General features: G+C 60.9%; 1 protein-coding gene across 1 annotated transcript in view; it reads left to right on the forward strand.

The window, feature by feature from the left end:
* The first annotated feature begins 1,329 nt into the window (after nt 1-1,329).
* Nucleotides 1,330-20,552, forward strand: part of PRRX2 (paired related homeobox 2) — a 25,453-nt gene continuing 6,230 nt past the window's right edge. Inside the window, exon 1 of the mRNA XM_063353095.1 lies at nt 1,330-1,573. Within this exon, the coding sequence (XP_063209165.1) occupies nt 1,330-1,573 (244 nt within the window). The remainder of the gene's footprint in view (nt 1,574-20,552) is intronic.

Here is a 20,552-nt window from a genome sequence, read left to right on the forward strand (position 1 = left end):
GCCTTCAGCTACACCCCTTCCAAGCTGGAGAGCTCTGGGAAGCTGCTTCCCCGTCAGGAAGATCAGATTTGGCAGCTCTGGCTGGCTTAAAAATCTGCACGCCTCCGACTTGAAGGGGAAGGGAGCGCAAGAAAAGCTTTCGACAAATGTTAAAATAACTCAGCCAGGGGTTTGCCTCCCTCGGCTGCGCTGGAGCGGGGATGTTTATGAGCTCAGAGCTGGGCTGCGGCGGCCGATCTCGCTCCGAGATTTCGCGTGGAACGCTGCGTGCGCGCAGCCCCGTCCATATGTGCCTGCAGCGGCAGGCAGGAGAGCACGCTGGAATCAAGGGGAAGAAATAATAACCGTTAACCTCTTCGATTTCTGCTCATCGCCCCGAGCCCAGCCCTCACCGGACACCAGCAACCAGCCCCGGCCGCTGGCTCTGGCCCCCCTCCCTCCCACCGCTGCCTCCCTTCATCTATGTGCATACATATATAAATATATATATATAATTTTTAAAGAGGAAAAACTCCTTTTTCCTCTCCCGGTGGCTGGTTTTCATTAGGGAGGTTTCTTTCTAACCCCAAGGGAAACAGCCTATGAGTTTTTAACTGTGGTGCAGGACGTAATTATCTCATTAAGGCGAGAGAGCCAGGCTTTTCCCAGGAGAGGTGACCTTGCTCCGGGGTTGATGGGGACCGGGGGGGCGGGGGGGTCTGGAGGTTGAGGGGGGCCATGTCCCCCGCTAACCTGCGGGTCACCTCTCCCTCCGGCCCCATTTGGGGCTGGGGAAACCCGGCCCCTCTCACCCCCACATCCCTCCCCACGGAGCTCAGCCACTTACACTTGTTGATAGAAGCACTTATAGCAGGGCTGGGGGGGGGAATGATGTGGATGGGGTAAAAAGGGGGGGGAAAAGAGAGTCTCCCTCCCTCTCTGCCCCGTCCCCCCCCGCTTTTCCGCGGCTTGGCTGCCGGCGGTGCTCGGCCCCTGGCAGGGGGGCAGGTCGCCGTGCCGGGGGGGGCGAGGGGCCGCCCCGCTCGGCTCGGAGCAGGGGCGTTTGTTTGAACAGCTCCAGAGCAAAGAGCAGGGGAAGAAAGTTTGGGCTGGGAGCGTGGTTTTTTCCCCAGACGTCAGCACAAGGCGGAACAGGGGCTGGGGAGGGAGCCGGACTCACAGGGCAGCCGTGATTTTTTTTTCCCCTTTTTAAAAAAAAAATATTATTTCGATATTTTTTCTCTTTTTTGGGTTTGTTTTTTTTTTTTTTTGGGGGGGGGTGGGGAAGGGGAAGGGGGCCGGGGAGCGGCCCGGCACCTCGGGGTGGGCTACGGGCTGGGGGTGGGAGCCATGGACTCGGCGCCAGCCTTCGCCATGGACAAGCCGTTCCCCCCCAGCGCCGTGCGCGGCCCGGAGCCGCCCGAAAATCCTCAAAGCCGGAAAAACTTCAGCGTGAGCCACCTCCTCGACCTGGAGGAGGTGGCGGCCGGTATGAACGGGACCCCCCCGGCCGGCCCCCCGCCCGCCGGTGGCGGCAAGGCCATGCCGGAGCCGTCGGGAGGCAGCAGCGGCAGCGAGGCAGCGCCCCAGGACGGTGAGTCCCGCCGCCCCGGGATGGGTCCCCCCCGGTTTGGGGCAGCGGCGGGGATGGAGTGTCCCCGCCGCCCCCCTCAACTCCGGGCCGGGCAGGACGGACAAAGGGGGTCGGTGTCCCCCCGCGGCGGGGTGGGGGGGACCGGGAGGGGAGGGAGGCGAGGGGTGACCCCCGTCGGGGGTGCCGACACCCCGACGGCTGGGGCAGAAGGACATCGTACCGGGGGAGAGGGACACCGCACCGGGGGAGAGGGACACCGCACCGGGGACAGCGGGTACAAAGACCCCGCACCGAGGGGAGGGACCCCGCACCGGCTGTCTCCGGAGGTGCCGGGTACAGGACGGTACCGGGCAGCCGGTGCGTCCCGGGGCTGCGCGGCCTGCGGGGTCCCCCCTTCCCCCGGGGCTCCCCGCCTCGCTGTCCGGGCCTGGGGAGCCGGGGCGGCCCGGGGGGGGACCGGGACGCAGCGGGTCCTCTCCGTGCGCCCGCCGCAGCGCGTCCCGGGGCCGGCAGCACCGGGCCAGCGAGGACAGAGCCGGGGCTGGCAGAGGGGACGGGGACCGACCCGGGACCCGGTTTCGTGGCGCTCGGTCCTGGCAGGAGGCGCGTTTTTAACGGGACAATCCCGCCTGCCCGGCGGCTCCGCGGCTGCCGTCCGCTCCGGGCAGCGCGCATCCCTCCGCGCCGCTCCGCCCGCCCCGGCGCATCCCGGCTCCCGTGCCCGGGGCGGCGGCCGGGAGGATTCACCCCGTCCATGCGGCAAAGCCCCGGGCCGGGGGCACCCGACGGCCCCACAACTCCCCAGGAGCAGGGGGTCCCCCCCGGGGACGGAGGAGAGACGGGGATGGAGAAGGAGAGGGGAGGCAGAGCGTGGGGTGGAGGTGCAGCCCCGTCACCTTCCCATGTTCTGGGCTGTGGTGCCCACCCTGAGGGCACCCTGGGGGTGGCATCCCCCAAACCTGCCCCCCGGCTGGGCTTTGGTGCCCCGGGGTTATTTTCTGTGGCCCCCAGAACGCAGCCCTGAGGTACTGAGGGCCCTGCCGAGGGCCTGACCCATGCCTGGCCAGGGATGCACAGCCCACCCGGGAAGCTGTGCCGGTAAAGGGGGCTCAGCCCACCCTGGAGGCTGCCCAGATCTGTGGTGAGGGGCTCCCGGTGGGAAACTCCCCTACGCAGAGTGCTCTGTCCCCTCCTGCGGCTCCCACACTGCGTACGGGTCTGAAGCATCTTTTTCCCACCCACATCTCACTCCCTGCACAACCTCCTTCCTCCATGGAGAATCCCCTCCCGAGCCCCCCAACCTGCCTCTGCTTGGGATGCTGAGGGCTGGGTGAGGCTGGGCGCTGCTTTCTGGGGTGGTATCTGGTATTTTCGGCGTCATTTTCCATCCTTCCTCCCCTTCCCTTGGGATTTGTTTGGACTTCTCACGTTGCCTTTGGGACCGGGGGGAGGTTTTCGCTCACTGATGGGACCATACGGGAGGACAGTATGCCATGTGGAATCAGCGCAGCTTTTGGAAACCTGGCCCACAGCAGCTAGTTTGCCTCACAGGGCTATTTCCAAAACAGCAGAGAAACCACCACCCTGCTGAGCTCCTAACACACCCCAAAGAGTCTCAGTGGGAACTGGGGGTGATGCAAATGCCAGAGACAGAGAGGCAAGAGGGCTGGCTGATCCCCACAAGACCATTTTTCACCCTAAAAGCCCATCCTCCCGGGGCAGAGACCCCCTGGGGTTTGGCCCACTGATCCCAGCACCGCTGGACCATGGGAGATATTTCCCATTAGCACCTGTTTTGGCAAGGTTGAAGGCATAAAGACGCTGTCAGCATCTGGGATGCTCTGACAACCTGTCCGGGAGTGGAAGCATTTCTCCCTCTGATCCCACCCAGAGAGAGAAATACCTGAGCGATGGGAGCTGAGAGCAGCGAGCAAGAAGAGAACAAGGAAACAGAGAAGAAAACCTGTGTGCATGCAAACATTGACTTGTGAGGCCCGTTACCCGTCGCCACTACCTAAACTGGGATGCAATTTCCTAAATCGAGATGGGGAGAGTCTAAATACCAGGCAAATGCCCGCTCTTTGTGAGCATCAGCCTTTTGCTACTCATCTGTGATGCTTTCAGCATCAGCGTGATGACAGCAGAGGAACTTTTACTAGTAACGTTATCTTTTATTGGCATCCTAAAGTAAAACAGCCTCTCAGCGTTTTCTTGTCTTCCTCTTCACCACCGTGGGGTTTTTCCACCAGATGCAAGCTTGGAGCCCCTCAGGTCAGTGGCAGCAGGTTTATTATCAATGCAAACGCACCCCGGTACCCAAGTGTCTCCCTGCAAAATGTGGCTCTGCACTCCGGCCGGGAAGATTTTATCAGGGTCATCGTGCTGGTGGGTTGGAGGAAGAGCAGCCCCGAGCCCCCAGTGAAGCTGCTGGCACCCCCTCCGCCAGGCAGGGCTCACCATGGTCTGGGGGGGGCCACCCTGGCAGAGCTGGTACAGGGATGCTTTAGGCAGCCCTAGGCTGTGCTCAGCGACCTCGACAAAACCCTCTCCCCTTGCCCAGGTGGCCGCAGCAGGAGGACGCGTCTGTTCCCGAGACTGGCAGAACCGGAGAAGCTCAGGGCAGGGCTTCATACTTTGCAGAGAGGGATTCAACTCCTCCCTGCCCTGCCCACAGCCCTCCCAGCCGGGGAGGGTGTCTGGGCGCAGCCCCACATCCAGGGCCCTGTGCACATCTCTCTTCCAGGAGCAGCCCCTCCGATAGTCCCTTGCAGGGCTGGCATATTCCTTCCCGCTGGCACTGAGGACCGGAGCCGTCCCCACCTCCCTCTCCAGCGAAGGGGACTGCTCAGACCCTGCCTTGGCCCCGGCCCCAAACTGGCCCCGAGGGCACCCAGCGCATCCTCCTGGGAGGACCGAGCGCAAATATCATCTGTGTGACGCATTGCTCTCATCTCACCCAAAAATTAAGAGGCAGAAGTACCACAAGCCAGGCAAGAGCGAGGAAATGCCAACAGGGTGGCAAGGGCTCGTCCCCATCTTCAGCTTCATCTTCATCCTCCCCCGGGGCAGTGCAGCAGCCTCCCATCGAAAACCTTCCACACAACTTCTGAGGTCTTGAAAGCTTGTTCACCTCCTTTCATTAGACTAACAAATAACGTGTAACGCGAAACATCTGTTAACAACAGCCCTTAATGTTCTCAAGATGATAAAGCAGGAGGGTAATTTTAGCCAGCAGGCCTTGACTGATGGCTTTTCAAACAATGAACTTACTTTTGGTGCCGCCTGGGGATGGGAGAGGGAGTCGGGCGCTGGCTCCGGCGGCCGCTTCGGGGCTGAAAACTCAGAAAGAGCCACTTCTGTCGCGGCCGGGCTCAGAGGAAGGACTGTGGCCCCTCTGAGGGGATCCTCCGGCGTGGAGCAGGCATGGCTGAAGCCCCACTGGGCGATGGGATGGGGAGATGTGGTGGCCCCTGGGCATCCCATTCGCAGAGCAGCTCCTCTGGTCCCTTCCTCACCCCCAGGGCGGCCGGGACCCTCCGACCTGCGCTGGGGGTGTGGGGATGCTGAGCAGAGCAATGATGAAGCGAGAGAAGAGGCTGCAGCCGAGGGGGCAGAGGGGATTAAGATCATGTTACAGCAAATTGGTTTTAATTACGCAAACAAGGCAGATGACAAGGGAGAAGCGAGGCAGGGAGGGACAGGGACCTGGTAACAGTGGAAAAGGGGAAGGGGCTTGCTTTTGGGGTCAAGCAGTGGCTGATTGCTCCAAGCAGCCCCCAGATGCTGCCAGGGCTTGGGCACCTTCCCCGAGGCAGAGCCATCCCAGCCGATGTCTCCGTGGTGGCCCAGCCTGGGCGCTGTGCTGGTCCTGGCTCACAGCACACATTTCAGCTTCCCAAATGCCGCTCGTCCCTGCCAGACGGGGAGCACAGCTCAGGGACACCTCGGCCCCTCCAGCTGCGGGAACAGGAGGCAGCTCTGTAACATAACGCTGCTGAAAAAGCGCCGGGATGTGCCTGTGGGGATCTGCCTTCCCTGGGACATACGTGCACGTACGTGGCTCAGCTGCAATTAGGACCAGCGTCATTAACTCGTGGCCGACCCCCTGTGCCTGGCTCAGGGCAATACGGACCCCTGGGACCAGCGGGGTTGGGCCACAGGCATGGGGAGCCACCCGAGGTCCCCCTGCCCCCTAACACCAGACCCCTCTCTCCAGCTGTCATCTGCTTTCCATGGCCCCAAAAGTGCTGGAAATTACCCCAAGCCCCTCTGCCCAGGAGGCTTTCTGTGGTTCCTGGGTGACCATGCAGGGAGGGATGGGGGGTGTTGGGACCCCAACTCAGCCCCCACGGGGGAAGAGGCTTTGAGAAGCATCTGCTGGACATGGCTGCAGCTCTCCAAGGAGATGTTCTCCTGCTTTTGTTCCCCAAAGTGGGGGACAGCAGGGGTTTGGCTGCTCGGGGTGACACCAGGACCTGCTTGCTCCAGCCTGGGGATGAGGTCAGGATGCACCAGGACATGACCTGCCGGTGGGCGGCACAGCTGGCACGGGGTCTACAGCACCCGTGGTCCCTCGCTGCTCCCCAACACAGCATCAGCTGAGGGTGCTTGGGCAGAGGAGCCCCTGTCCATGGCATCCTCCAGGGCTGGCAAACCTCCTGCAGGGCCCTTGGCAGGGACAGTCCCTGCGGGGCGGAGCCAGGAATGGTGGCATCCACTGGCAGGGGGGAGGCGAGCTGTCTCGGCCCTTGTAAGGCCAGCGCAGCCGGGTGGGGTGGCACCGGGACAGGAGCCATCCTTGCATGGCCATGACTCTCAGAGGCTGGATGTCACCTTCATCGTCCCCAGCACCTGCCTGGGGCTGTCTCCCTCCTGGGAGGGCTCTGAGGGCTGCAAACCCCAAGACAAGGGGTTTGTTTCCATGCAGGGACAGTGCCCATGGGACTGCTGGAGCAGGACAGTCCCTAAGGGGAGAGGGGACAGCACGGCCAGGTCTCGTGCCCAAGACCAGCACTTGCCCAGTGCCCAATGCTGGCAGGTCCCCAGTGCAGCATCCATCAGCACGTATTGAGTAAGTGCCAATTAATCCGGGCGGGAGCTCCCCGCCCCGGCCCGCCTCCTGGCCCTCCACATTTGTTTGCGCTTAGTGCGAGGCTGGCGACAGGCGAGGGATGGATGAGGAGCCTGACGTGTCCCGGCTCGCCCAGACGGTTTCCAGCCGCTCGCAGGGAGCCCAGCGTATCCCAGTCAAAAAAGAAAGGGTTTTGGGGAGGGACCCACCCGGGGAGGGACCCACCCTGTACCCCTCCGGGCTGCAGCAGGGGACAGGGGACAGCCCCAAACTGCAGCGTGACCCCTCTGGTCAGGCTTCCCATCCCCAACCGGGGACACCTCCCCCGTGGCTCTCACCCTGCGTCACTGCCATGGGACTTGCTGTCCTGCACGTGGGCTGCCTGGGGGTCCCCTGTCCCATGGGCAGGGGAAAACTGGTGCCTGCGTCTTGCCCATCCAAGAACCACAGGGTGGGGGTGGGAGCGATGCTTTTCCCATGGTGTGGGCAGGAGGAGAGGCTGAGTTAGGTCACAGCCCTGCCGAAACTGGCCAGAGCAGCACAAACCGCTGCCAGGCGCAGGCAGGGAGGGACCTTGGGGTGGGTGTCACAGCCGGGAGACCCCTGGTCTGATGGGGCTTCTGGCATAGGGCTCACCGTGGTACCACTGCTCCGTGCTTCCCTGTCCCCTCCAGCCCTGAAGGGTGACACCTGCTCACCATCCTGCTCCTCCCACAGTGACACCCGCTCGCCATCCCTCTCCTCCCATGGTGACACCCGCTCACCATCCCGCTCCTCCCCGTGCCGCTGGGAGAATGCTCTGCACCCCGGGTTGCACTCAGGTTCTTACTGACTGATGGCACCTGGGCTGCAATTTGGGGAAAATTTGCCCCCAGATGGGCTGAACGCCCCCACCTGGGTTCCAGACTCCCCCCACCCCAGCTCAAGGGGGGCTCCGGGTTGGAGCGGGGGCTTTTGTGGCCCCGGGAAGCAGCCCTGCTCGCTCAGAGCCCTCCCCAGGGGCGCAGGGAAATACATACCAGCACGTTTTCTGCAGCATTTGCAGGGCTCTGCGGGGTCCCCGCTCACGCTTGCATCTGCGTGAGGGAGCTGCTGCCAGAGGGTAAAGAGGAAAAAAAAAAACCCAACCTGGGGCTTGGAGAGATGGGTCCCCACTTGCTGGGGGAGCCTGAGAGCCGGAGCAGCCTTGGCTGGGCCAGGAAGGCAGGAAAATCACTTCCCCCCCCTCCCCCCAACTTCTCATTGCTGGGATTTTTCTTCCCTTGGCACCCCCAGAGAGCTGGGTTTTCAGCAGCCATTGCTGTTGGGATGCCCGTTCCCACCTCTCCTTTCCAGCAGGGAAAGGATGTAGGAGTGTGGGGCAGAGCTGCAAAAGCCACCGCTCGACAGGGTCCAGAGGGGACAGTGTGGGGGGGTCCCACACGTGGTGGGGACACGGGGCTTTGCTCCACTCCCTTGGGAGCCCCGGCAGCACCCGCTGATGTTCTTTAAGCCCCGGCAGAGCTCAAACGCCCCGTGGCACAGCCGTGCCCAGCCCAGGAGAGTGCCAGGGCACGGGGACACCTTGCCCGTCCCCCCCCCCGGGCTGTTATGTCTAGCTCGACCAGGAACAGCTCAGTGCAAGACTATTTCCCCTCTCCTTTTGGGCTGTTATTTCAGGGAACGGGGCTGATTCACAGGAAAAATATGAAATTTCGACTCTGTGCAGCCAAGATGGGCGAATTTCAACGAATCAGCATTTTAAGAGAGCCTGGGCGTGTGTCTGTAGCTGGGAGGCTGATGAAATGATTTGGGGCTTTGAGGCTGCCTCGTTAGAAATCCTTCTTCTCTCCCAGGGAGCGGGGCTGATCACCCCTTCTCCTAGGGCTGATTTCCTCCGGCCGCTGGGAATTATCCCCCCCAGAGCTGTAAAATCGTTGAGCCGAAGGGATGAGGTTTGAAGCAGGATGGGATCCGGGTGCTCTGGGGCTGGCAGGAGCTTGGTGTCCCCAGGCTGGCACCCTGTCCCCTCCCCCTGGCGCGAGCAGCAGCTGGAAGGAGTTATCCTCCCAGGATGGGATCCCGAGCCACCGGGGCAGGCTCAGAGCATCCTTTAAAATGCCGGGGCAGCGGGTTGTGGCCAGGCTGAGCTCGGGCAAGGATTTAGACCAGGGTTAGTGCAGATCAGTTTTTTCCCTGGCTGGAAAAAACAACTGGGAAGAGGGTGAAAGCGCAGTGGGCAGAGGCAGCCGTCCCCTGCCCGGTCCCGGTGCTTGCATGGGGCCGGCGATGCCCAGCCAGGGCCGGGAGGATGGGGAAAACAAACCCTCTCGGGAAGGAAGGACTGATTTGGCATTTCAAGGTGGTTTTCCAAATCCTGTTAGCCAGCGCTGCCCCGGCCTTGCAGAACTGGATTGTTTTTCACTGGTCACCCCCAAATTTCCGAGAATTAAAAGAAAAAAAATCCCGCCCTCACCCTCGAGGCATTCCCAGTGCTTGCGCTCGCCCGAGGGACGCATGGCTGCGGGCGATGTTTCCCAGCCTTCCCACGGCATAACGAAACTCCCCGTCCACGCTCAGCGTCCCTCACCGCACGCTCCCCTGCCCCGCGCTTCCCCTGGGAAAACCAGCCCCAGCGCTGGGAGCTGCCGGGGGCATTGCAGGGGGTGCGAGGGAAGGGGGGGTCCGGAGCCCTCCCGCAGGGCAGCCCCTCGCCCACGGGCAGCCCGTGCTGATGGCTCCGGCTGCAGATCTCACTGCTGGGAGTTGGGGGGTAAATGGGATAATGATGGAGGAGTTGGGGGAAATTTTCTCAGTTTGGGGTGGAGGGGGGATGGCACACACCCCTCTGGGGACGTTAGGGGGACAGATGAGGTCCCCCTTGCTCCCCCCCTCCCCTGCAGCTCTGCTGGGGACTGCCCCGGCCATACGCGCTGCTGGGTGCAAATGGCAGCTCGTGGGGGGGGCCGCAGGCGTTAATTGAGCAGGAGGCGTAACGAGGCCGCAGCGCTGCTCCTTCACCCCGGGGCTGGGGGACAAACAGCCCCCAGGAGCTGGGGCAGGGCCGGGGGGGCGCAGCTCAGGTCCCGGGGTGGGGGGGATGTCGGTCAGGCTGGGAGCCTTCAGAGAGCGGCAGCGCCAGTCTCCGGCCCCCTCCCCTTCCCTCCTCATCCCCCTTTGGAGTGCGTATAATAAAGCAGCTTTTCAGCTGCGGCTGCAGTGATAGATCAGGAAGAATTGTATGAGTCTATTAAAGTCTGTGTGTCTCTGAATGGAGACTGTGGCTAAGCCAGGCGCCAGGCTCGCGCATTGAACCAGATGTGGAGAGGCGCCATCCTTTCCAGCCACTGAATCTGAGAGGCTGCAGGCTTCACACGCAAGGAAACTGGAGTGCACATGGCAGGGGAGCCGGGGGAGCGCCGGGGAGCACATGGCAGCGCCGGCGGGAGCGGGGGGCGTTGGGGAGGGGGCAGAGGCCAGGGGCTGCGGGGAGCAGCCCAGGTACGGGGCTGGAGCGGAGGCGTTGGTGCAGCGGGGTTGTGCCGCCCCGGGGTGTGGGGCTGCCCCCCCGAGTCGTGCAGGGCACTGCAGTGTGTATTAGATAGATTATACATTGTATAGGGGGGGCTGCCTTGCACCCCAAGTCGTGCAGGGGGGCTGCGTTGTACCCCAGGTCATGCAGCACAGTGCGTGGGAGGGGATTGCGTTGCACCCCGAGTTACACAGGGCATTGCAGTGTGGGTATGGGGGGGCTGCACCCCAAACTGTACAGGACATTTCAGTGTGTGTGTGGGGGGGTGTGTTGCATTGCACCCCAAGCTGTATGGGACATTGCAGTGTATATTATATAGAATATATATTGTATAGGGGGGCTGCATTGCACCCCTATACAGTGTGATGCAGGGGGACTGCGTTGTACCCCAGGTCGTGCAGCACATTGCTGCGGGGGGGGGTTGTGTTGCACCCCAAATCGTACAGGACATTGCAGTGTGTGTGTGGGGGGGTATTGCGTTGCACCCTGAGCTGTACAGGACGTTGCAGTGTGTGTATGGGGGGGCTGCATTACACCCTGAGTCGGGGAGTGGGGGTGTGTTGCGTTGTACCCCAGGTCACGCAGCTCACTGCTTTGTGGGGGGATTGCGTTGAACCCCGAGTCATCCAGGGCATTGCAGGGGGAGGGAGGGCTGCATTGCACCCCGAGGCATGCAGGGGGATCGCGTTGTACCCCAGGTCATGCAGGGCATCGCTTGGGCAGCGGGGGGGCGGATTGCACCCCGAGGTGTACAGGGCACCGCGGTCTGTGTAGGTGGGGGGGCTGCATCGCACCCTGAGCCGTGCAGGGCACTGCAGGGGCTGGGGGGGTGTTGGGGTGCAGGGGAGCGCAGAGGGGACCCCGCACACGGTGCTTGGGTGGGGGGGAGCAAAGAGCCGGGTCCGGCAGCAGCACAGATGAGGAGGGCGCAGGATGGGGGACAACGGGCAGGGGCAGCTCCTGCCTCCAAACCCACTGGCGCTGCAGGGCTGCTCCTGTCTGGGAACGGGAAAGAGGAGGAAGGGAGAAGGGGCAGAGGGAGGGATGAAAAAGTTAGGACAGAAGGAAGGCAGGAAAGACAGAAGGATGCCATCCCGCTGCGGATAGCCGTGGCCGGCGGCTTGGGGTGGCTGGTTGCCCCATGGACTGGGATTCCACATCCCAAGCAAAGGTGTAAAGCATCCATGGGGTGCTGGGGAGGGGACATGGGTGACACGGGGCCGTCCTGGGCTCGGCTCGGCCGCCACGCTCCTTCCTCACCAATTTCACTTTCTTGGCTGGGCCGGCCACATGGCTGTAATTTGGGGGTTGTAAATACCTCAGGGGAATTTTTAAATTAAAAAAATAACTGTTTTCATTTAAATTAAAAGACATTGAAGCATTTCTATTAGTATTAGAGGTTTATAAAACCTAAAACAAATGTCAAAACTAAACTACCAGGCAGGCACACCGTCCACTTTGCAAAGCCCTTCGCGTGTTCAGCACGACCCGGTTACCCATCGGGGGTGAAGTTTTAATGAGATTTCTATGAGAGTGCCTGGAGGTCCCCATCCTGCACCCTCGGTCCCCAACCACCGGTGCCAGTGTGTCCCCCACTTTACTCCTGGCTGGGTTTTGGGGCCTCAGCCAGTCTGGTGCTGGGGTTGGGGTCCCCAGCGTGGCAAAGTGGTGCTCGGGCTCCCCAGGGACCCGGAGGGAATGAGAGCTTTGGGGTGACGAGGGTGAGGATCTCAGCGCCGCCGGGCTTTGGAGGAGTGGGACCTCGATGCAGCTGCCCCCACCCTGGCATCTCCCAGGTGTCCCCTGGTGTCCTCCCTGTGGCCAGAACCTGCCTCCAGCAACCTGCCTTCTGTCCCCGCTGTCCCCACCATCCCTGCCATCCCTGCCGTCCCTGCGCACGGCTCTGCTTTAACCTGGAAACAGTTAACCGGGCTGGGTTTTTAGAAAAAAAAAAAAAAGAAAAGAAAAAAAAAAAAGATACGAGCCACTTATTAAAATGAATGTTTTACAATAAATTTGGCGAGAGGCCACCGACCTCAAATGAAAACCAGACCGGAGGACAGCGATGCTGCTTGCTGGTGAGGGTTTCCGGGATGCCTGTGCGTGCCGGCGCCCACGAGTGTCCTCCTCGGATCGCCGGTGGGATGGGGTCCTGGCCGGGGGCTTGTGCCCATCCACACCCTGGCCAAACGTGCCAGTGTCCCCGGTCCAGCGCTGCCGGCGGTGGCTGCAGGATGGGCTCTCGGCAGGTGCTGGCGCTCACTGATAAAACACGGGCTCAGTGGCATCTTGGCCTGGGTGTGAAAAACACCCAAATGGCCTCAAAAAAGAGAGGGGAGCTGGGTTGGTGGACGGAGGTGACACTGTGGGGGTTCCCACCATTCCCCCCTGGTTCCTGCCCATCCTCTTCCCCCACCTTGGCAATGACCCTGATGCGGTGGGGTCTGTGCTTTAACCTGGTGGGCTGGGCTTGGGACTCAGTGCCAGAAGCCATTGGGGCTGGCTTGCTGTGGGCTTTTGCTTATTAAATTTCAAGAAACCACCTTTTTTTGTGGGGGCGGAGTGGGGAGAGGAAGGCTGGGATTGCCATGCCAGGGGTCCCTGGCCGGCAGCCAGCCCTCTCCACGGCGTTCCTGCTATGTAGCCCTGGCTGATTAGTCTTATTTTTGAAACACCACGCAAACGTCCCAGGGAGCTCTCGACGCCGTGATGGTCCGAGGCACCCGCCATCCTGTCCCCTTCCCAACCCCCCAGAGAAACCCACTTTGCAGTTAAGGCTGAGTTTTCGGTGGAGCTTTGCAAGCGCAGGCGGGGTGCCGCTCTCGGGGCCAGCGCTTGCACAAGTCTCATTAGCGTTAATTAATTACACATGCCCTGTGCCCTGGTGGGAAACTGTAACTTGTTATGTCAGGCGGCCGCGTGTGAACGATGTCGGTTGGCACCTCTGCGGCTGCATCATGGATGCACCAAATGGTACCTAAAACATTTACGGGACAGGGAGAGAAGCAGCGGCTGCCATGCTCAGCCCTGATGCAGGACGGTGGGGTCCATCCGTCCTGGAATCATCCATCCCGGCATTGTCCATCCTGGCATTGTCCATCCCGGCATCCCCCTGGCCCATGGTTGTGGGCAGCCACCGTGGCCGTCCCCTCTGCCCGGACCCCCGCTGCGGTGCCCAGGGGTGACCCAAACCCCAGCATTTCGGCAGCGGGGCCAGGGCCGGCTGTTTCCCCGCCCCACAGAAGCCCGTTCACACATCTGTTAGCCATCACCGGCGCTGCCACTCTCCGCGCGCAGCTATTTTAATGCGCAGCATAAACAGCGCTGGCAAAGCTGCATCCCAGGTGGGTGCCCGGGGGCTTCGTCCCCAGGGGCATCTCGGGGTGCTACAGCGGTGCGAGACGCAGGACAGCCCCGGTGCTGGTCTCGTCCCACCACGAGAAGGTCTCCTGGCCAGCAGATGAAAGCAAACCCCCCCAGTGAATGCCTCCTCGCCGGGGAAGCTCCCGGCCGCCGGCGGCTGGGGGAGAGCCAGCGCCTTTTGTTGGTCCCCGGGCCCCCACCACGGGGGCTGGCAGATTCGTGGGAGAACAAAATTAAAATTCCTGCTCCCCCGTCGGTCGGTGCTGCTCTGTACTTGGCCCGGCTCAGCGCTGCAAACCCACCGTGCTGCCTGTTCCTGAGGTGCTTGGCTGTGCCGTAAGGGCTTCAGGTCGTCTGGCCAAGTGGCTCGTGCCACTTATGGCCCCGTGGCCATGAGCATCTGCCTGAGGAGCCCTTTGGTCTGACTCAGCCTCCTGGAGCATCCCTGGGCAAAGCCGGGAGCCACAGCATAACACGCACCACATCCCTGTATCTATCCTCTCTCCCCCTCTTTGGCATTGGCAGGGGACATCCCGGACCGGCACCAGTGTGGATGAGTTTTCGGAGGCTTGGCACAGCCCCAGCCCCATCTAGGAAAGGGGGGCCCCAGAGGGGAGTGAAGCCCCTTGAGCTGCACGTTCCCCCACCGCGAGCAGGGAAGATCAGAGAATCATACAATCATAAAATCATAGAATGTGTTGGGTCAGAAGGGACCTTTAAAGGTCACCTAGTCCAACCCCCCTGCAGTGAGCAGGGACATCTTTGACTAGATCAGGTTGCTCAGAGCCTCATCAAGCCTGGCCTTGAATGTCTCGAGGGATGGGGCCTCCACCAGATGCCAGACCCTGACCACGCAAAGCCAACTGGGGCACCTGGTGGTGACCGCTGCAGTGCCACCATCCCCGGCAAACTCCCGCAGAGGATGGACCTTTCCTGGGAGGCTTTTCTCCTCGCCCTGCCATCCCTTGGTGGGAAAATCAGGATATCCAGGGGGGAGCAGCACCCTGGCTCGTCCCCTGCTCGGCTTCTCGGCAGCTCCATCCCCACTGAGACCTGACACAATGGAGGCGATGGCGGCGCTGGAGCCGGGACAGCCCATTGTGTCGGGCTGCGGTTGCAGCCTCCTCCGAGCGCACGGGATGCTCTTGGCAGCTCCTGAAAGCCCCTTGCTAGGCTGGGGTCACCCACCGCACGGGCATGGCCCTGGGAGGGAATTTCTCGCTTGAAGATCACCAAGCCCAAGGGATGCGCTCGGCGCCCTGGGACCCGGGCTGGATGCCCTGGGCTGGTGCCACCCGTCCGTGGGCGCAGCCAGGCAGTCGGAGCCCTGTGGCCCTGCACAATGGCTCCCTGGGAGCACGGGAGCCGGGCGGCTGGGAAAGCACAGCAAGAGGCTTTGCCGAGCCCCGCACTGTGCGCCAACGCCATTGCCTGGCTTTCAGGGCTGTTTCTGGAGCGGTTGTTTTGGAGGCGGCTGGCGGTGCCAGGCTCTGTGGTCTGGATCCTGCCACAGGGTTGGGGCCAGGGCCAGGATACTGGGGTGCATCCCGGAGCCGGTGAGCCTGGCAGCGGGGTCTGTCCACATCCCCTTCTCCACAGATCTGTCCCCAGACAAATCGTTCCCACTCTGGGTAAAAGGTGGATGACAGCACCATCTCCCCCAGCCGCCCGGGAGAGCAGGAGGGGAATTTTTCATGCTGCTCATCCCTCTCCCACCGGAGCTTTGGGGCCAAAGATGTTCCCCAGCCCCTTCCCAAGGCTTGACAGCATCCCACCGACCCTGCCTCCTCCTTCAGGGAACGTGGCTGCAATTAATTCATTAAATGCTTCCGCTGACGCAGGAGCCAGCCGTGCCAAAACACCATTCCCGGATTATGGCCCCAGCTGGGCGAGGACCGTGCCGGGCTGCGCACAAGCCTCCGGCTGGGGCAGGACCCTCTGGTGTGGTGGGGAGGGCTCTGAAGTGTTCAGGGAGGGCTTGGCACATCAAGATGACTGCAGCCCCATGGATTTCACCAGCTTTCAACTTGTCCTCTCTAAATCACAGAGCACGACTCGGCTGGCCAGGCCCTTACCTGGCTTCTCCAGCATCTAGTTTCCCTCTCTTCATCCCCTTCTTCTTCATCCCCTCTCCCTGCCCTCCTCACTGTGACCTCCTGATCTTGTCCCTCTTGCATACTTGGATTTGCAGCAGATAAATCACTGCCACCCTTGCTGGAGAAGCTTTGAGCCAGCTTGAATCTGCTCATGGCTCTCACCGGTGAATTTGGTGGCTGCTGCTGGGCTGGGACTGTCCCCGAGAGAGGCAGCATCACACAACACAGGGCTCCTCCTTTCCAGGTTCCCTCTGGTCCCAAAACCCAGCTAAGCATCACGTTCCCACTGCGTTTGCTGCACTAAAGATAAGGATGAGCCAAAAAAGGCTGTCATGCCACAGTCAGGTTGCAAGCACAGGTTGGACGCATCCCCGCTGGGATGCAGGGATGCTGCCGGCTCAGAGAGCTCTCCAGGACCTTTCCCATGTTGTTCAGGCTTTTGGTGAGATATGCCACGATGGGCGTTGGGACACTGCACGCCATCCCCAGCATCGCCGCCGAGCAGTGATTCCAGCTCCTGGGGGTGCCGGGGGAAAAGCCTCCTGGGCTCGGGGGGTGCAGCCGTGCCTGGAGCATCCCCGGGGTCGCAGCACCGCTGGGCAGGATCCTCCCGAAAACCGGGCGTCCGCATGGCCGGGGGCAGCGAACCGCGGCACTGGGTGGTTTCTGGCTGGTGCGGCGGCAGCTCTATAACCATAAAACAGTCTGCTGCTGCCTGTCAGTGAGCGCAGGCGAAGGCCCTCCCGGGACAGCCTTGGCCTCTTTCTTGGTCCAGGCTTTAGCTGCTCCTTTTTAACACAGACACTTTTCCCCCAGCAAAACTGGCAGCCTGTAAAAACGTGTCAGCGTTTCAGTTTTTTCACAATTAATGAGGTGAAACATCCTCGGAAACATTTCGCTGTAATGTTTCTCCAGTAGCTGAGACTTGCCCCTCTCTTAAATTTTTCATGTACGCCACTTGAGCCGGGAAAGTTTCCTTCGGACTCAGCACATTTGGACCCCCCCCAGCTTCAATTCTCCTCACCGCCACCGGAGCCTCCGACCTTCCCGGGGTCTTCGGGAGGCTGGGGCTGGGCTGGAGGGGGAGCAGGGACGGTGGTGGGTCAGGATGAGGAGGTCAGAGCCTGCTCCTGGCAGCGGGGGAGCCCGGGAAGGGGCTGGCAGCCCCCGTTCCCCCGGGACGCCCTGTCCCCTGTGCCTGCGGGTTGTTCCCGGGGTGGGTTTGGACCTCGCAGCATCGTGCGGAGCAAAGCCGAGACCGGCACCCTGTGGGTAGGGGCTGGTGGCCCCAAGGGGCTTCTCCCCTGGGTAGTTGGGGTGAAACCACCCAGAAAACAGAGTTACGCCGATAAGGTTTTGCCCCTGAGCTGCGACGCCGTGTTGGTGCCGTGCACCCAGGCCGGGCTCACCGGTGGGTGCAGGAAAGACACCACAGCTGGGCGACCCAGCACACGTGGAGGGGCACCTTCCCGGCTGCTTCTCAGCCCCCCCCAGGCTTCCCGAGATGATCTGGGGAGATTAAAGACCTGTAGCGGCGCAGGCAGCTCCCACCATCACTTCTGCGACAAACCCTGTGCCGCCTGCGCCCGCGAGCGGGGACAAGCCCCCAGCTCCCCTTTGGCCTGTGGAGCATCCCTCCTGCCATCCCTCCTCCCGCAAAGCCCCAGTGCGGGCAGGAAACACCCCCCCCGGGGCTCCAAAGCTGTCCCCAGCCTTGTCCCAAGACAGGGCAGTGCTGGCAGTAGCTGGAAAAGGGGTTCAGCTGCACTCGGCTGCCGTCACACCCCAAATCCCCCCCTGCCTTTGGGTGTCTCAGCTGATGGCTATGGGATAAAAAGGAGCTGGAGTTGGGGGATGCCAATGGGGGGGGGCAATTCCCAAAACACGAGAGCTTTACTCTGGCGCTGCTCGCCACGATCCGAAGGGAAACGCTTCCTCCCCATCGCATGATTTAGAGGAACAAGTTAAACAATTGCACATGAAACTTTGGCGGACGTCATCGCCGGAGCTCTCCCCGCTTCCCCCGAGTATATAAAGGGATGAAGGGAGTCCATATGTTTACCGAGAGAGACCATGGGAGAAACGAAAGACATTGTTTTTCCAAAGGATTTCTTGGCTGTAAAAGGCCTCCACCACCCTGCGGCTTCCCTGATGAAGGCCCAGCGTTAATTTGTTAAATCCACATCAAGTGCCCGGAGAACCCGTTGTTTATTTTTGCTAATTCAGCCGGCCGAGATCAAATTGGGGTTTTATTTGTTAAGGATAAACCTTAATTAATAAAAGCTATTTATTTGGTTAGAGCCGGCCGCAGCCTGAGGGTCAGATATGCCACGATCATTATTTCAAGTAAAACAAACCCAAAACGTCTCTCAACAGTTTGAAAAACGTAGAAACTTAGAGGGCTGAATTTATTTGTCTTAGGAAGAATTTACAGCTAATTCCCTCCAGGCTATTTCAACCCTTAAATTATACCCAAGAAGAAAAAAAGGGGAAAAAAAATGCCATTCCAGGCGGAGAAGGGATGTAAAGGGTACGGCAGATTTGATCATTTGGCTGGGATGGGGGGTGAAAAATTTAAAGCTTAAAAGGTCTTTGGCAAACTGCTCGCAAATAAATGGAACGCGTGAAATAATTTAATGGCAGAAAACTGTTCGGGGCTCCGGGGTCCGCGGCACAATGGAAAATGAAACACATTGGAAGAGATGGAGCCTGGGTTTTTTTGGAAGAGAGGGTTGAACACACTCCCTCCCGTCATGGCTCCTGAAAAAGGGGGGCATTTGCACCCCAAAAGCCAAGTGGCAGAGCCGGAGCCGGTAAAACCTGTCCCAGGAGGTGGTGGTGCACGCGGCGGGGGGGGTTGCGGCATCATCCAGGGGACAGACAGGCTTGCAGTCGGACAAGGTGACCGTCGTGGGTCGCAAGGACGATGCCGGGCTGACGCTGCGCTCTAGGGTGAGCATTTTGCAAAGAAACCCCCCAAACTGGATGTCCAGAGGGGACCCGCCTCGCAGTGGGAGACTGAGCATGGCTGGCGATGGAGCCCACCACCGAAAGCCATCCCGAGGGATGAGCCGCCCTGCCGGAGCACCCCTGCCCAGGGACGTCGCCATCCCCGGGGATCAGGCGCGCGAGCGGCTGGGAGTGTACATGCTGGTTAGGTCTGGCTCACAGCTGCACGGAGGTCGTTTATCGCTCGCTAATGGAGGTCGTAAGTCAAAGCCGAAGCCTCGGTGGAAATCTAGTGAAAATTACCTCTTTACAGCACTCGGCGGCTGCTGGGCGGGAGGCTGGGGGCCCTGCCAGCGTGAGGGCCCCCCTTTGGCAAGCCCCACGCCCAGGCTCCGGCAGCTGAAACCTGCCGAGTCCTTCCTATGGAAAACTAATGGAAGCACGGAGGGAAAAGGCAAGAGCCAGAAAAGTGGGCTTGGTTGGCGCTCAGCTGAACCAGCACAGCCCCGACCCGGCGGCGCTGGGGCCGCTGCCTTTGCAAACGGGGCAGGACCGGTCAATCCACAGCTCCCGGCATCAGCGTGGCTCGCCGGCACGGTCCAGGCTTCCCAGAGTCAGTGTTCCTCCATGGAGAAGGGTTTTGGGGTGACTCCCAGCACCCCCATGGCATCCCCAGGGCACCCGCAGCTCTCGGGCAGGCAGCATCGCCTGAGGTCGGGCATCGCGGAGAGGGGGCTGGAGGTTACCCAGGCTGCATCCAGCACCCCAAAACTCACCCACATCGTGGACAAAAAGACTCATGACTTTTCTAACACGCTGGGGCAATTTAAGGCTTTTTTTTGTCAAGTACGCTGCTGTGCGCAAAGCCCCTGCACCTCCCTCTCCCCATCCTCCCCCTCATGTCATCTTTCGTTATTCGGTAACGTTATCCCCCCCGTTTTCCCCCTTCCCCTGCATTTTTTTCTCCCTTTAGCGGAAATTGTAATCAGTGGAAGATAAATACGCCAAAGGCAAAGGTGGCTGGGGGGTGGCTCAGGAGCCCCTCTGACCTCGGGGTTGGACAATCAACCAATGCCTCCAGCCGTGCCCCACATGAAACCCCCAAATCATAACTGACAAAGGCAAGGGTTCGGCTCTCCCCGTAACCTCCCTGAGCTCTGCTTTGGGGCAAAAGAAAGATGGTGGCGAGCTGGTTTTTGACTTTGTGCAATCACAAAGTCTAATTCCTGGAAGGCCACTGGGGCGCGGAACCAATTTCCGACTCCTCCATCAAGGTGCCAGCGAGTCTGGTTAAATGCGATTCCCGCGGATGGGTGGCAGCGAGACGGCAGGGGGTCTTCAGGGACCCAACCCATCCCATTCCCTGTTCTCCTCCGATGCTGCAGAGCGCTTAGTGGTGCTCATTTTAGGAAAGCTGATTTGGGGTTATTAAAGCATCTTTGATAGAAGCGATCCGGCCCGACTTTGCACGCTGTAAACCTGTCAGACGCACGCCGCCGGCAATTAGGGTGGCATTTATCTAGTCCCACAAGCCTGCGATGCCTGAGCTAATGGGGAAAAGATGTCGATCCGCTACCGAGGCTCGTCCTTGAGCAGAACAGAGGACCCAGGCGGGCGCCCCAGGCAGGAGCTGCCTCCCTGCAGTACGGAGATGGGGTGGAAAATGGGGTGGGAAAATGAACGTAGCAGAGAATTGAGCTGGAAAGCAAAGGTTTCTGTGGGGGACTGGGGAGTTCTGAGCTACACTGGGGCGCAATGTGCTTTAGGGGAGGTGTGAGTAGGTGGGGAAGGTGTTTTGGCCATCAGCGCCCTCTGAAAAGCTTCCTGGAGCATCCCCCAGGGTTTTGTGGTCAGGAGAAGGTCCCTCCGTTAAAACCAGCGATAGGGGCTGAAAAAAACGTCCCAAGCCAGGCACGGCCCAGGGCTTGCAGCTCTCCAAACACAGTAACTGCCAGTACCTGGACACATCCTGACCCAAATCAGGTCTTA

The sequence above is a fragment of the Chroicocephalus ridibundus genome, chromosome 15 (assembly GCF_963924245.1).
Source record: "Chroicocephalus ridibundus chromosome 15, bChrRid1.1, whole genome shotgun sequence".
Lineage (NCBI taxonomy): Eukaryota > Metazoa > Chordata > Aves > Charadriiformes > Laridae > Chroicocephalus > Chroicocephalus ridibundus.